The sequence below is a fragment of the Hypanus sabinus genome, chromosome 13, assembly GCF_030144855.1.
Source record: "Hypanus sabinus isolate sHypSab1 chromosome 13, sHypSab1.hap1, whole genome shotgun sequence".
Classification (NCBI taxonomy): Eukaryota; Metazoa; Chordata; class Chondrichthyes; order Myliobatiformes; family Dasyatidae; genus Hypanus; species Hypanus sabinus.
This window is the reverse complement of record NC_082718.1, coordinates 27,013,965-27,031,175: the sequence shown is the minus strand read 5'-3', so window position 1 is coordinate 27,031,175 and position 17,211 is coordinate 27,013,965. Positions and strand designations below refer to the sequence as shown.

Sequence of the window (17,211 nt, the reverse complement as noted above, 5' to 3'; positions counted from 1 at the left end):
AGGTGAACAGTTGGAGAAAAAAGAATCTAACAGGAGGGGACAGTGGACATTGGAAGAAAGGGAAGTAGGATGGGATCTAGAGAAAGGTGAGGAGAAGAGAAGGGGTGAGAGGGAAGATCCAAATGAGGAAATAGAAAGGTGGTGATAGGTGGAAGAAGTGAAGGGATGAAGAAGAAATTAGCCTTCCCTCTCACCTGGTTTCAAATGTCAGCTTGTATTCTGTCATCTCTTCCTCCCACATTCTTACTCTGGATTCTTCCCCCATCCTATCCTGATGAAGGGGTTCAGTCTGAAGCGCCGACTGTTTATTCCCCTCCATAGATGCTGCATGGCCTGCTGAGCTCCTCCAGCATTTTGTGTGTGTTGCCCAAGATTTCCAGTGTCTGCATAATCACTTGTGTCTAGTATCCGGGCCTTATTACCTCGACTTTAAAAGGGGTTTACATAGTCAAGGAATGAAACGGCCCTGACGTTTGTAGCTGTTGCTCCACCTACTGCCTTTGCTCCTAGCTGACCTGCAGTAACTAGTGACATCTTTCCCCTCTGGTATCAGACATCCTACGGCTAGAAGTACAGAGTTGTCTATCCTGTCTATATCCGGGCTACTCTGTCAAATCTCCAGACGCCCCACATCAGAAATCCAGGCAGAAAGATGCCCAGCAACATCTTAAACATAGGCAACGTCTGCACAGAAACTAGAATCCCTTTTTAATTAATGATTAATGCCCTTGTCAAGTTATCACAGGGGAGGAATATGTATTGCTTGTGCCTCATGAGAAGAATTTAAGGAATGGTTTATTGAATGCTTTCCTGCATTCAGCAAAATCATGGCTAAACTGCAAATCCAGTAACCCATTTGATCCAGTAACTTGCTTTTCTTGATTTTCCCCAGTGTCTAAAAATTTGATCAATCAGTGCCTTGACTGCACTTAGCTACAGGACGTCATTCACAGTGAGGGGACTGCACGCCTGGGTTACTAGTGCTGACAGAGCTGGCCTTTGGGAATCTGGGTGGCCAGCGAAACCAGGTGTTTGTTCATCTGTTGAGGTAACTGGTGAATGAAGTTCCCCCTCCACCCCGCTCCAACCAATCCAAGGATCCTAGTTTCAAAATGTACATTGGTTAGCTGCTTTAAAATTCATCAGGCCTAATTTTAAACCTCTTTGTCAGTGACTATTACATCAGCTAATGGGCCCACAGAGTCCCTGGATAGTTCGTTAAAAAATTGTCAATACGCTTTGAGTTTATTCGTCTCTAATTAAATAAGAAATATGTGAACAAAGGAACAGGACAAGGAAAAGTGCCAATAAGAAGCTATTTAAACCAAAAAAAAGCTTGCAGCACATCGGAAGCTTGAATGCAATTATCACCATGGAAACGGGTTACGCTGACACTTCTGCTTCCCGAACAGAACATCCTCAAACGCTTGCTTTAAGTCATTGTGTTTAAACTGCCAGGTCAGGTGAGAGCCTCTGGCACGAGAACCCCACGAAGAGGACACCTCCATGTTAATGAGTGAATGTATAACCTGACTTTAACTCCTGCCGATTCCTCCAAATGTTTATGAGGAAGCACATTAAATTCAAAGTAAAACTGTAAGGGAGTTGACACAGTATTGGAAGTGGTTATTTGCCCCATTGATTGGCCCAATGCTGAGCAACCCAGTTTGCCGTTTTCCCATATTCCTGTATTTTCTCCACCTTCAGGTGATGTAGATTGAGGGACATGGATGATGCGGTGAGGCTCTATGTTGTTCTCTCCTAAAACATCACAGTGGGATCTCCTCCAGCTACCACACAGCTTGATCTGATTTGAATCGGTTGACAAAAGGCTCTCTTAAATTAAAATCCATTGCAATTTAAGAGAGCAATATGCATGAAGTGGATTAAAATGCTTGCAAATAATAAAAGCAAGCTAGATAAATCAGGGACTAATGCATCTTTATAACTGTAACAACTGTGTTTGCAGGAACAGCAGCAAATTAAACTGACTAGTACACATACCGCAAAATAAACACCAACAAATCCCACATTTAAGAAAATATCTTAATTGCACATAATTCTGTTTGGAGATTAAATCATCAGCGGTAAATTTAGTTGTAGGATTGTGTTTTTTTTAAATAAGTGCAGCTAATAGTTAAGTTTATTTTTCAACTGATGCTATTGGGATATGTCTCAACACGCAAAGATGGGGATGAGGTGTTTACCTCAATAACCTATTGATTCACTCTGCTAACGACTCATTCAGTGGGGAAGGGAATACAAATTAGTCTTCTGACTTATACACAAAATGAACAATACAGTGGGTTAATGGCTGTTTTTAATACTTGGTTCCCTGACTCTAATGGCACTGCATTTTATTTAATTATTTTTATTGGGATACAACACAACATAGGCCCTGCTGGCTCCCCGAGCTGTGACACCCTGCAACCCCCAATTTAATGCTAACCTAATCACGGGACAATTTACAATGACCAATTAACCTACCAACTGGTATGTTTTTGGACTGCGGAAGGAAACCGGAGCACCCAGAGGAAATCCATGCAGTCATGGGGAGAACATATGCTGTCATTACAGGCAGCGACGGGAATTAAACCTGGGTTGCTGGTACTGTAAAGCGTTGGCCTAACCACTATGCTACTGCGATGACAAATGTTTCCCCGTGACTTGTTTAGTGGAAATAAGAGAACTTGAGTTTGCCTCCACTGACCAGGGAGAGCATCTCAGAACGCACCAGTCCTGGAACTGCACTATGAGGAATCAGGGATGTGCTTTTACATGGTCCCAAGTTGACCCAATGATGGGCTTTTATTTCAATTACAGCTCCCTGCCATCACTAAATGCTCTCTGTATTACGTCCTCATGTTTAAGAGCTTTGCACAAAATTAAAGCACTGGCTATTCTGCAGTATTTCATCCTTATTCTGCTGGTGGCGTTGGCTTGTTCTAGTTCTTCTCTTAAACAAGTACTTTTCTACTAAATCTTTGCCTGTGGCTGGGCTTTTAGTGATTTTCCTTCATACCTCCTTTTAGGCTGAGTGTCAATGTTGGTGATATCCCTGAGATAACCATTTTGTTACTTCAGATGTTACTAACACAGTGACAAGCCGATGCTGTGGTTCTGTATTTACATGCTGGACCAGTGTCCCCATTTGACCTCCAGACAAAACCCCAATACTCCCTTCATCTTGCAACAGTGGCACGATGTGGCACCAGGAACCTAATGCATCCAAAAGCATTTAGACCAGTACAGCCATATCAGCACAAGGGAGAGATGCATGTCGGATAGAGTTGTGAAGGAAGCGTATGGTATGCTGGCCCTCATCAGTCAGGGACTGAGTCCTATAGCCACAAGGTAATGCTGTAACTCCATAAAACTCTGGTTAGACCACACTTATGTACAGTTCTGGTCACCTCATTATAGGAAAGATGTGGATGCTTTAGAGAAGGTTCACTGGAGATTTACCAGGATGTTGTCTGGAGTAAAGAATATGCCTCAAAAGGAAAGGCTGAGTTAGCTAGAGTTTTTCTTTTTGGAGTGAAAGGGGATGAAAGGCAACATGGTAGAGACATATAAGGCATAGATAAAGTGGATAGCCCACACCTTATTTCCCAGGGAAGCAATGGTTAAAACCAGAGGACTTTCTTTTAGGATGCAGGGAAGTGTTAGAGGTATGTTTTTCATACAGAGTCGTAAGTGCCTGGAAAGCACTGATGTGGGTGGTGTCACAGGCTGAAATCAGCAGGATTCCAGGAGGTCGCTCGTTGGTGAGGCAGCGGGAGGTTTAAAAGGAGCTTCAGAGCTTTCAACTTCCTCTCAGCGGGCTGAAATCAGTGCGAGAAGTCGTTTGCTGGTGACACAGCAAGAGAGGTCATCTTTTGGGACGCAGCGTGAGTTTTAAGGAGAGCACCAGAGCTTTCAACTTCTCGTTGGTGGGGGTGAAATCAGCACCAGGCCAATAAAAGGAGAGGAGATGGAAGTGGAGTGGCCATTGTTGGAATGGGGCATTGTTAAGTGTGTTCTGGCTTTGGCTCAACAGGCTTAGGCGAGAGCAGGCTTGGGCAGACACAGGCAGAGGGTCTAAGTAAGTAAATCAGAAAGATTTAAGTAAGTTTTATTTCTGTTAATATGTAGCTGGTGCACTGAGAATGGATCTGGAGGTAGTGTTATGTTCCTAGTGTGAAATATGGGAAATTTGGGAGACCTCCAGGCTCCCTGATAACTACATCTGCACAAAGTGCATCAAGCTGCAGCTCCTCAGAGACCATGTTAAGCAACTGAAGCTGCTGCTGGATGACCTTCAGCTCATTTGTGAAAATGAGGGGGTGATGGATCAGAGCTACAGCAAATTAGTCACCCCTTAGTTGCAGGAGGCAGGCACCTGTGTATCTGTCAGGAGAGGGGAAGGGGATAGGCGACTTGTGGCCATTCTCCCCAATAATAAGTATACCTCTTTCGATACCCTTGGGGGGAAGGGTGAATGATATCGGGGGAAGCTGCAGTAACCAGGTCTCTGGCACTGAGTCTCAGAGGGAAAGGGGGAGACGAGGGGTTCAGTAGTGATAGGGGATTCCATAACTAGTAGAGCAGAAACCGGATTCTGTGGACAGGAAAGAGACAATTGAATGGCAAGTTGTCTCCTAGGTGCCAGCATCAAGAATGTCTCAAATTGGGTCTACAGCATTCGAAAGAGAGAAGGTGAAAAGTTGTGGTCCACACAATATAGGTAGGAAAAGGGAGGAGGTCTTGAAGAGAGAATATAGGGAGGTAGGCAGAAAGCTGAAAAGCAGGGCCTCGAGGACAGTAACCTCTGGATTACTGCTTGTGCCATGTGCCAGTGAATGCAAAAATAGCATGATTTGGCAGAGAGTGCATGGCTGAGGAACTGGAGCAGGGGGCAGGGATTCAGATTTCTGGATGATTGGGATCTCTTCTGGGAAAGGTATAACCCGTACAAAAGGGACAGGTTACACCTGAACCCAAGGGGTCCAATGTTCTTGAGGGTAGGTTGCGAGAATTGTGAGAGAATTTAAACTAACTTGGCAGGGGAATGGGAACCAGGCTGATAGTGTTGAGGATGGGGCAGTCAGTATACAAGTACCATATGTAGTGCAACTACGAGGAGGGACAGGCAAATGATAAGGTAAAATTGCAGTCAGTGGGATGAGTTAAAGTGTAAATGGAGGCCAAAATCAAAAAGGGTGATGAATGTGGGACTGAAGGTGTTATATTACAGTGCACACAGTATATGGAATAAGGTAGATGATCTTATGGCGCAGTTTGAGATTGGAAGGTATGATGTTGTGGGCTGAAGGAAGATCACAGTTGGGAGCTTAACATCCATGGAAATACAGTACATTGTATCAAAAGGACAGGCGGGTAGGCAGAGGGGATGGGGTGGCTTTGTTGGTAAAAAGTGGAATCAAATCCACAGAAGATGCAGAATACTTGTCAGTAGAGTTAAGAAAATGAAAGGGTAAAATGACCCTGATGGGAGTTGTATACAGGCCTCCAAACAGCAGCCAGGATGTGGGCTACAGATTACACCGGGGGACAGAAAAGGCACATAAAAAGAGCAATATTGCGATAATGATGGGGGAATTTCAATATTTGGGTAGATTGGGAAAATCCAGTTGGTGCTGGATCCCAAGAGAGGGAATTTGTGGTTGAGTCCACTAAGGGGTAAGTAATTCTGGACTGGGTGGTACATAATGACCAAAATTTGATTAAGAAGCTTAAGGTAAAGGAACCCTTAGGAGGCAGTGATCATAATATGATAGAATTCAGCCTACAGTTTGAGAAAGAGAAGCTAAAATCAGATGTATCAGTATTATAGTGGAGTAAAGGGAATTACAGGGGCATGAAAGAGGAGCTGGCTGAAGTTGAATAGAAGGGGCACACTCAGGGATAACAGCAGAACAGCAATGTGGATTTTCTGAAAGAAATTTGGAAGATGCAGGGTAGATACATCCCAAAGATGAAGAAATAATCTAAAAGGAGCATGAAGCGTCTTTGGCTGAGAAGGGAAGTCAAAGGGCAAAGACAGCAAAAATAGTGGAAAGGTAGAGGATTGGGAAGCCTTTAAAAACCAATTTTAGAAAGCAATTTAAAAAAAACATAAAGAGAGAAAGGATGAAATATGAAGGGAAGCTAGCCAATGGTATAAAAGAAGATACAAAATGTTTGTTCAGAAATATAAAGAGAAAAGAGAGATGAGAGTGGATATCAGACCACTAGAAAATGACACCGGAAAGGTAGTAATAGGGGGACAAAGAAATGACGGATTAACTTAATAAGTATTTTGCTTTATTCTTTACTGTGGAAGATACTAGCAGGATGCCAGAAATGTGAGAGTGTTAGGGGCAGAAGTGAATGCCATTGCTATTACTAAGGAGAAGGTGCTTGGGAAGTTGAAAAGCCATTAAGTAGATAAGTCACCTGGACCAGATGGACTACACCCCAGGGTTCTGAAAGAGGTAGCTGTAGAGATTGTGGAGGCATTGGTAATGATCTTGCAAGGATCACTAGCTTCTGGAATAGATCCTGAAGAATGGAAAATTGCAAATGTAACTCCACTCTTTAAGGGTGAGAAGCAGAAGAAGGGAAATTAAATGCCATTTAGCCTGACATCAGTAGTTTGAAAGATGGAGTCCATTAAGGATGAGGTTTTGGGGTACCTGGACGCACATGATAAAATAGGCCGAAGTCAGCATGGTTTTCTAAGGGAGAAATCTTGCCTGACAAATCTGTGGGAATTATTTGAGGGAATAGCAAGCAGGATAGAAAAAGGAGAATCACTGGATGTTGCTTATTTGGCAAGACTTTGACAAGGTGCCACACACAAGGCTGCTTAAGAAAATAAGAGCTATTGATATTACAGGAAATGTACTAGCACAGATAAAAGATTCGCTGACTGGCAGGAGGCAAAGAGTGGGAATAGAAGGGAACTTCTTTGCTGGCTGCCGGTGAGTAGCAGTATGCTGTGGGGATCGTTGTTCGGTCTGCTTCCTTTCACGTTGTATGTCAATGAGTCAGACGAAGGAATTGTGGCCAAGTTTGTGGATGATACAAAGATAGGTGGAAGGGCAGGCAGTGTTGAGGAAGTAGATTGCCTGCAGAAGGAATTAGACAGACTGTCCGAATGGGCAAAGAAGTGGCAGGTGGGACGTAATGTAGGGAAGTGTATGGTCATGCACTTTGACACAAGGGACAAAGGCTTGGGCTATTTTGTAAATGGGGAGAAAATTCAAAAATCAGAGGTGCAGGGGGACTTGGGAGTTCTTGTGCTTGATTCCCTAAAGGTTAACTGGCAGGTTGAGTTAGCGGTAAGGAAGGCAAGAGCAATGTTAGCATTCATTTCTTGAGGATCAGAATACAAAAGCAAAAATGTAATGCTTCGGCTTTGTAAGGCATTGGTCAGATTGCACTTGGCATATTGTGTGCCGTTTAGAGCCCCTTATTTAAGAAAAGATATGCTGGCATTGGAGAGGGTCCAGAGGAGATTGACGAGAATGATCCCAGGAATGAAAGGGTTAACATATGAGGAGTGTTTAATGGCTCTGGGTCTGTACTCGCTGCAGTTTAAATGAATGAGGGGAGATCTCAGTGAAATCTATCGGATATTGAAAGGTCTGGATAAGTCATTAAGGGGCAGAGTTTTCCAAAAGTGACGGAGTCTAGGACCAGAGGGCACAGCCTCAGGCAGAGGGTGGTGAATCTGTGTAATTCATTTCTACAGATGGCTGTGCAGGCCAAATCATTGGGTATACTTAAGGTGGAGGTTGATAGGCTCCTTATTAATCAGGGTGTCAAAGGTTACAGGGAGAAGGCAGGAAATTTGGTTTAGAGGGTTGATGGATCGGCCATGATGGAGTGGTGGTGCAGACTCGATGGGCTGAATGGCCTTATTCTGCTCCAAAGTCATATGGTCTTAATATTAGAGACATTTAAGAGACTCTTATATAAACTCCTGGATGAAAGAAAAATGCAGGATCACGGGCTATGTAGGAGGAAAAAGTTAGATTGATCTTAGAGTAGCTTAAAAGGTCGGCTCAACATCGTGGGCCGAAGGGATATACTGTTCAATGGCTTATGTTCAACAGTCATTTTGGTGCAGTTAATAAATTTGAAAATGATTTGGCTATGGAAGAGGTTGAATGAATTCATGTAGGATTTTCATTGATTAGATATTAGAAGATATATGTGCATTCAAATATTCAACAGATAATAAATGAATAATCTCCCTAGTACTGGGGCAGAGATTTCGATTGCAATATAACTCCCATTGACACCCACCCAATGGATTGCAGGGGGAGACCTGCAGTTGGTATCAGAGGCAGAGTACTCTGTTTTTCCTGTAAGTCTGAAAGCCAATCTGACAGGATCTTCCAAATATGCAGATCAGGTCTGATGCCTGAGCTAGAGCTAATTTAGTCTGAGTCAAAATCAGGTCTCCTGATGAGGAAATCCAAGGATTGAGCCAATAAGATGAGTAGAAGGCTCGACTAAACTGGTGGCTCTGGCCAAAGCATTTAAGCCAAACCTTACAAGAACGAAGTTAGGAAGTATTTTTTGCACAGATCTGGCGGTGGATATTTGGAACTCTTTTCCAAGTGGTAAATGCTAATTTTAAATCTGAGACTGGTCAGATTTTTGACACTCAAAGATTGAGCAATTTTTATTAACCAAGAATTTTAAATGGCATGGATTTGGGTGACAGTTCTTATTAAACGATGGAACAGACTTAAGAAGCCAAAAGATTTCATTTACATATTTGGTGGTGTTTTTCTGGGTCAGATTGTGTGGAAATGTGGTTCAGAAGACACCGAGCAAGCTGAATGCTCCTTTTTAAGCTTTCCTTGTGAACTGTGAGACTACAAAACCTCCATCTCTTCCACTTAAGTTTGGGCCTGAGTTTAGAGACATTCTGTACATCCAGAACTTGGGAGATGCAGAACAACTTACTTGAAACTGGTAGTTTTTTTCCCCCCTCTGTTAAATGAATACTGCTACCCTGGTAATTAATTTATCCAGCACAAACGTAAAGTGGTAACTCAGCTGATAAGCATCACCTTGAATGGATAACTCACGGCCATGGTGATTGGTGAAGGTGGAGTGGAGATGATTTAAAAAAAACATTTTATATTTACTATTAAATTTAAGAAGGAATGTGGCAAGAAAAATAAGGACCAAAAAAACCCCACAACCACTACAAAGATTAAACAACTGTAAACAGCACATGAATGAGAAAGAAACTGAATTAACTTTCGACAACACTTCCCTGTTCAAGGAGGGTTTGTCGAAACAAAACACAGCAAAAACAAATTAAAACACATTTAACCTTTGGTCTCTCCACAGGACATAGTTGACTTCAACATCTGCTTGCCGATCATGTTAAGTACCGCAGACGCCACTGAGCAATCAATGAAGTTAATCTTATTTTTAATGAGTGTAACAAGTTGTTAGTTGAGCAGTTTTACGTGCTATGATCTTTAAGACCTGCGGTTAAACAGTGTTTAAAGACGTGCAGATTATTATAAAGCTGTAATTTCCAGTAAGTTACCATCTCCCAACACATTCCACCTTATTTGTAGCTGCAGTATACTTTTGGAAAACTCAATGTACTCTTGGTCAGATCTTTAGCTTTTGAAAAAGCGAATAAAGTCAATGCTTGGGTTCTGCATTGTGCCAATCTCTTTCAGTTCCCTCAAAGAGCTTTCCTTCTTTGTCTCTGTCTGGGGGCTTGCCCGTTACTGGCAGCAGAAAGCACTGATGGCCCAAACTCCCATTCATGTTCTGCGTGGGCTAACAAACTAAACAAGGTCTTGGTTGCTGTGGGTCTTCGTCCTACGCACGCCCTTCCTCGCAAACTTACAGCAAATTGAAAATAAGACTGTGAGTGGCCTTTTAGTATGAACCCATCAAACTTTCAGTCAGCACACAGAAAGTGCTGGAGGAGCTCAGCAAGTCAAGTAGCATTTGTGGAGGGGAATAAACTGTCCTTCCTCAGAACTGGGGTCTTGGCTCAAAACATTGATTCCCCTCCAAAGACAAATGCCTAACTTGCTGAGTTTCTCCAGCGCGTGTGTCGCTCAAAGTTCCCCGCATTTGAATAATCTCTTGTGTTTATAACTTCTGGTCAGCCGCATTATACTTTAGCAAGGCTCATGGATGTTATTTGGGGCTTGGGATTGTGTTTGAATGGGAGGTGGGGGTGGGAGGGAGGAGGAATCCATATATAATTTCTATTCATTTATTTGCTACAGCAGTGACCTGGGGCCAAATCTGGATCCTGGAGGCTGCTTGACCTGGGGTTGGAGGTCTACGTGGAAAGGGATTAGCTCTGTCTCCAGCGTAGACCTTGGCCGAGACCTTCCTTGCACCTACTGGGGCCCAAGGCTCTCCTTCCCCCACCACTACTTTCCAAACCCAGGTCTCTTAGGCTACACCATCACTTCCCGGGTCCTCAGAGCCTCCATCTTTCTCCCACTCCACCTTCTCTGAGAACCCTGGCCCTTTCTTCCTCCTCTAATGCTTCCAACTTTCCTCACCCCTCTAATCCCTGCTGTGTCTTCACCATTCCTGCTGAACTCCCCCCACCCACCCCCCCGTGGCTGAATGTGGTGTCCTCAGCAAGGACCTTACCTTTGTCCCCCTATGCCCACACTTCATCGAATTTTGTGCCCGCCATGATGCCGAACTCTTCTTTCGTCACCTCCGTCTCCAAGCCAACTTCCTCGGCAAGAATTCCCCACCCTGTACCAATGATCCCTTCTCCCATCTCCAACTCTCCTCCTCTTCCTGGACACCTTGCACTGGTTCTCTGCCTGTCCTGGATCTTCTCATCTCTAATTGCCGATGAGACATCAACTGGCTTAACTTCAGCACTCCTGCTCGAACCTTATCCCCTCTGAACGCACTACCCTCTATTCTCTCCGCACCAATGCCAACCCCACTGACAAAGGGGGTGCTGTTGTAGTGCGGTGGACTGACCTCTACCTTGCAGAGGCCAGACGGCAATTCTCAGACCCCTCCTCTTACTTCCCCTTGAAGAGGACCTCACTCCTGACCATCAGACAACTGTTTCTGACATCATCACTTATCCCATCAGCTCTGGAGAATTCCCATCCATTGTCGCCAACTCATAGTTACTTTACCCTGCACTGTTCACTTCTACCTTCTATCCAAGATTCACAAGCCTTACTGTCCAGGTAGGCCCACTGTCTCTGCCTTGCCTGCCTCACTGAACTCATGTCCTCATACCTCGACTCCATTCTATCCCCCTTGGTTCAGTCCCTTCCCATCTACATCTGCAACTCTTCACCCGCTCTTGATCTCCTCACTATCTCTCAATTCCCCAAACCCGACCACCTCATTTTCACCATGGTGGTCCAGAACATATATACTTCTATCTCTCATCAAGAAGGCCTTAAAGCTCTCTACTTCTTTCTCAATAAAAGAACCAACCAGTTCCCCTCCATCTGGCAATACTGGACCTCAGCCTCAACAATTTCTCTTTTGGCTTCTCCCACTTTCTCCAGACTTGACAGGTAGCCATGTGCACCGGCATGGGCCCCAGGTATGCCTGTTTTTTTGTTAGTTGAATAGTATATTCCATGTTCCAAGCCTTTCCCGATAATACTCCCCAACTCCTCCTCCACTGCTTTGACAACTGCATTGATTCTACTTCATTCACTCATGCTGAGCTTCTCAATTTCATTAACTTTGCCTCCAATTTCCACCCTACCCTTAAATTCACTTGGTCCATTTCTGACACCTCCCTTGACTCCCATAGCTATCTTGACCATACCTCTTCCCACCATTTCCTGTAAAAATGCTATTCCCTATTGTCAGTTCCTTCATCTCCACTGCATCTGTTCCCAGGAAGAGGCTTTCCTTTCCAGGACATCAGAGAAGTCTTCCTTCTTCAAAGATCAGGATTTTTTAAAAAATTAATGCTGCCCTCACCTGCAACCCCTCCATTTCCCAGACATCTGCGCTCACCCCATCTTCCCTCTGCCTACTCAGTGATAGAGCTCCTCTTGTCCTTACCTACCACCTCATGAGCCTCCACATCCAACATATCTTCCTCTGCAAATTCCACCATCTCGAAATGGATCCCACCACCAAACACATCTTTACCTTCCTCCCACTTTCTGCTTTCTGCAGGAATTGCTCCCTCTGTGATTCCCTTGTCCATTCGTCCCTCCCCACTAACCTCCCTCCCGGAACTTATCCCTGCAAGTGGCCAAAGTGTTACACCTGCCCGTTCATCTCCATTCAGGGCTGCAAACAGTCCATCCAGGTGAGGCAACATTTCACCTGTGGATCTGCTGGGGTCATCAACTGTATCCGGTGCTCCTGGTGCAGCCTCCTCTACCTTGGTGATACCCGTCGTAAACTGGGGGACCATTTTGTCAAGCAGCTCCACTCCATCCACCAAAAGCAAAACTTCCCGATTCCGACATGCTGGTCCATGGCCTCCTCTTGTGACACAATGTGACCACACTCAGGGTGGAAGAGCAACACTTTATATTCCGTCTGGGTAGCCTCCAATGTGATGGCATGAAAATTGATTTAGCTTTCCAGCAGGAAAAATTTTCCCACCTCGTCCTGTCTTCTCCTTTTCCCCACTCTGAACTTTTACCTCTTCTTCTCACCTGCCTACCTCCTCTCCCTGGTGCCCCTCTTCCTTCCCTATCTCGTATGGTCCACTCTTTTCCCCTATCAGATTTCTTCATCTCTAGCTCTTTACTTTTGCCACCCACCTGGTTTCTTCTACCTTCTTCTAACTATCCTTCTTCCTCTCCCCCACCTTCTTGTTCTGGTCTCTTTCCCCCTTCCTTTCCAGGGCTGTAGAAAGGTCTCGGCCTGAAATGTCAACTGTTAGTTAATTTCCATGGATGCTGCCTGATCTACCGAGTTCCTTCAGCATTTTCTGTACATTGCTTTGCTGTTGTTGTCTTCTTTTGTTGCTGCTGTTTGTGTTGTTCTGCTGGACACCATGGGCATGCTACATCGGTGCCAGGATGTGTGTTGACACTTGCAGGCTGCCCCCAGCACATCCTTGGGTGTGCCGGCTGCTAAAGCAAACGGCATTATTTCACTATGTGTTTGAGATAACTCAATCTGAATCTGAATCGGAATGCAACTGAAGTCAGCACTGATAAGGGTAAACTGATGGCATTGAAGGGGACACCAGGCATCCATCAGACGTCGGCCTCTGACACTCTTCTCCCACCCCTTCCCACGCCCCTGTGTGGCGTCCACCAGCTGAGCTCTTTCAACACTTCCACTTCATTCGGAAAAACAACCCCCTTTGTGGGAGGATGCCCGACACTGCCCAACTGGATTCAGTAATGTATCAGCCACTGAAGCTAGTCTTTTGTACATTGGCTGCTTGTCAGTCTTTATTTGTATGTGGTTTTCATTGAGTTTAATGTTTTTAATTGTTCTACTGTAAATGGCTGCAAGAAAATGAATCTCAGGGTAATATATGGTGACATATATGTACTTTGATAATAAATTTACTTTGAAGTTTGATAGGAATCTGGGAGGTACTTTGAGGGAAGAGAAAGATCTGGTCTAAATGCAGACATTTTGCAAAGAGTAAAGCAGGTTTCAATTTTAAATCATTACTCTGTAAGCACATGGAAATCACTTGGCTGATATTGTAGTGTGCTGTATACCGCAGCTTCCCAACATTCCACAATATTCCACAAAGAAACAAGTAAAGGGCAGACATTACAGTACCTCCATAGTCTGAGACTGGTGCATGGCTTTGATTGCATTCTGTGCCATTGCCCTGGTAGAAAACGTGACAAATGCACAGCCTGTGGGGACAAGGGGGACAGGGGAGCAGGAGAGACAAAAAAAAACAACAAGACAAGAGGATTGGACGCTTGTTAAACCAACACAACTCTACGAGAACGGCCACAAGACGACACTGTTCTCAGTTGTACATGAAAATACAACAGCTTTTTAACAATTTCATTTTCACTGACGGTTTTGTTTTTAAAAAGCCAAGAGCAGTCAGACCAAGCCATGCCTTTCCCTTGCCCCTAAAGCCCTGAAGCATCTTGGTTAATGTGCTCACAAGCTAAAGGAAAGTAGGTCAACACACCATTTTACATACACAGCAGCTGCACTGAAAAGACCACATAAAACTCACTGCTATTCAGCTATAGTGCACATGAATTCCTGTTATCCAGTTATAGTGGTGTGGTTGAGAACGACACGCATTTGCTCTTCCATCAAGAACTCACTCTATTTGGAGTCGGCGGTGTGGGGGGGGGGGGGGGGAGGTTAAAGCAAAGGGGTGATTGTCAAACTGCTTATTAATTTCAGGGGTAAAAACTAAGGTATGTTTCTCCACCTTGAATTAAAATAATAATAGAAAACACATTGAATACTGAGCAACACAGGCACTTGCTTTCTTCGGAACCTTGCCTTTAATGTCTGGATGCCACGTCCTCCTGGGGTGGGGGGGTTTGCAAGATTAGTGACTTGCTGCGCTTTGACCATTGATGAGGTGCTAAAGTGACAGTGGGTAACAGAATTGAGTAGAATGATGTTCATCTTTATATAAAAAGCTGAAGGTAACTCACTGGAAGAATCTTGTAGACGGCAGAAACTGGTGATTATAGGCTCTGAAATCTCCTTTGATTCCACAAAGGAACTTAGTAAAACCTTTGGGGAAATTAGTCAGCCAATCTAACTGTGTAATAGTTTCTTTTGCACTATCACAGGCTTTTCAATTGTGTACCTAATGTAGAAAACACAGTGATAAATCATCATCCCAACTAGTGACCTATTTAGAAGACTTGCAGTGGCAGGTTTATTTTACAGTTTAATTTTTTTAGCTCTGTTTTTCTTTATTTATTCTCTTTCTTTCTTCCACAACCACAGGAGAGATGATTAAACACCCCCTGCTCTCTCAAGTATGCTGGCTCCCCAATCCGTAAATATTCTAAATTTTCATTCCTAATCTTAATCCTTCCCCGATCTTGTCCCTCCCCATGTCTGCAACCTCAGCTAGTCCTTCAAGCCTCTTTGGAGTCTGCATCGACTTTGTTAAAAAAAAGATTTTTTTGACAGAGGTGCCATGAGTAGTGAGGGGAAAACAGATGCAATAGTGTGGTTTAATATCAATTTCGACCCCCTTCCCCTTTTCTCTCTTTTTCCATCTGCTATTCTGGTTACCCTCTCACCTGCCCATCACCCCCCTCTGATTCCATTCTTCCATAACTTTCTTTCATGGTCCACTGTCCTATCAGATTCCTTCATCTTCACCCCTTCACCGCTTCCGCCAATCACCTCCCAGCTTCTCACTTCATCACTCTCCCTGACTCAACCACCCACCCTCCTTTACGTAGCCTCACCTATCACTTGCCAGTTTGCTCACTTTCCCTCCCCCACCTTCTTACTCTGGCTTCTTCCCCCTTCCTTTCCAGTTCTGATGAAGGGCTGTGGCCTGAAATAGTGAGGGTTTATTCCTCTCCAAAGATGCTGCCTGACTTGGCTGAATCCCTCCAGCATTTTGTGTGTGTGGGTTGCTCAAGATTTCCAGCAGCCCCAGAATCTTTATAGTTTATGATTACGCAGGGAATGGAGGGATACGGTTCATGTGCGGGCAGAAGAGATTCAGTTTAATTCAGCATCGTGTTTGCCACGGACTGAACCGTTTGTTCATATGCTGTACACTTCTATATTCACCACTGTGCTGTATTTAATGACTGTGCCCTTAGTGACTGGAGCTGTATTTCCCATATAACAAGCCCACAGTGTCACACGTAAAGACAGGAAGAGGAAGAGAGCGAGGGAGGGCTTTAATGACAATTTGAAATAGTTGGAACCTTCACAGACTTGCAGATTCACCGTGTCCAGATGCCTTTGCTTCTGAAACTACCCTGTAACCCAATTATGGAATCTGGTGACAACACAAATCAAACACCCTTGTGGCTGTGACATGCCTGGTTGGTTTTGACAGACAAGGCTGCTGAACAGAAAGCCGTAGGCAAGGCTATACTCTGCTGCAGACTTAAGTATTTAAGGAATTTGTGTTGGCCAGACTTCAGAAAGGTGTTTATTAAGATGATGCGTTCGGCAGAGGGGAGGTTGGGGGGTTGCGTAGGGATCCACTGTCAGAGGACATTACTTCAAAAACTGTAATAGAGAAAACCATCTACCACTGGAGAGGAGATACAGGAACCTGAAGACCCACACTCTACGCTTTAGGAACAGCTTTTTCCTTTCCACAATCAAATCTCCTCTGCTATTAGCTTTTTGAACAGCCCATGAATCCATGAACTACTTTGTAATTGATCCTCTGCAATATTTATTTATTTTTCATGTCTTGTGCTTTATTGCTGCTGCAAAACAAGAAGTTTCACAACATGTATTGGAAATGACAGGCAAGATTCTGACTCTAGAAATCCTCTGTTCAGTCCAGTTTTAATTGGGCATTAGAAAAATGACCAATATTGACAAAGAGATTCTCTACCCCAGATGGTTCATAGTCTGGAAAGAGTTATACAATATGAAAACAGGCTCTTTGGCCTAACTTATCCAAGCTGACCAAAACACATGTATACGCTAATCCCATTTTCCTGAATTCCGATTACATCCCTCTAAACCTTTCCTATCCATGCATCTCCCTAAATGACATCTAAATGTCGCAATTGTAACCATCTTTGCCACACCCTCTGGCAGCCTGTTCTGTCCACTCACCAACCTGTGTGTGTGAAAAACCTGCCCCCCCAATTCCTCTTTAAACCCCTTCCCTTGCACCTTAAGCCTATGGTCTCTAGTTTTAAACTCACCTTCCCAGGGAAAAAGAAAGACTGTGGACACTGGGTCATTGGAGGTATTATAGACATGTGTTTGAAAGGTCAGAGAATTTGGGCTACTGCTGCAGAAGGGGGAGGTGTGGCTTGGGGCAGATCATCTGTGATCATATTGAAAGGCGGGGCAGGTTTGAGGGGCCGAGCAGCCGATTCCTGCTCCTGCTTTATTATGTTACGTTCTAACTTAGCCAAATTCAAGGCTTGGAGGAGGGAGCAACAAAATTCATAACAAAATTTTATACAAAATTTCATACTCTTCATACTCTGAAAAGAGTCCTGGTCAATGTCACAGGCCAACACGTAAAAGATTCCTGTTTAAAACCCATTTGAATTTTTGTTTCCGTTTGCAACATTAGGTTTAAATTTC

The 17,211-nt window shown here is 44.1% G+C and overlaps 1 protein-coding gene across 13 annotated transcripts in view; it reads right to left on the bottom strand.

Annotated features, from left to right (window-relative positions):
• The window catches only part of celf2 (cugbp, Elav-like family member 2), a 1,092,382-nt gene that overhangs the window by 77,156 nt on the left and 998,015 nt on the right, over positions 1-17,211 (bottom strand). For all 13 annotated transcript variants that reach the window (XM_059987350.1, XM_059987354.1, XM_059987344.1 and 10 more), the window contains one exon: positions 13,753-13,832. In XM_059987350.1, coding sequence (XP_059843333.1) covers positions 13,753-13,832 — 80 coding nt within the window. The remainder of the gene's footprint in view (positions 1-13,752; positions 13,833-17,211) is intronic.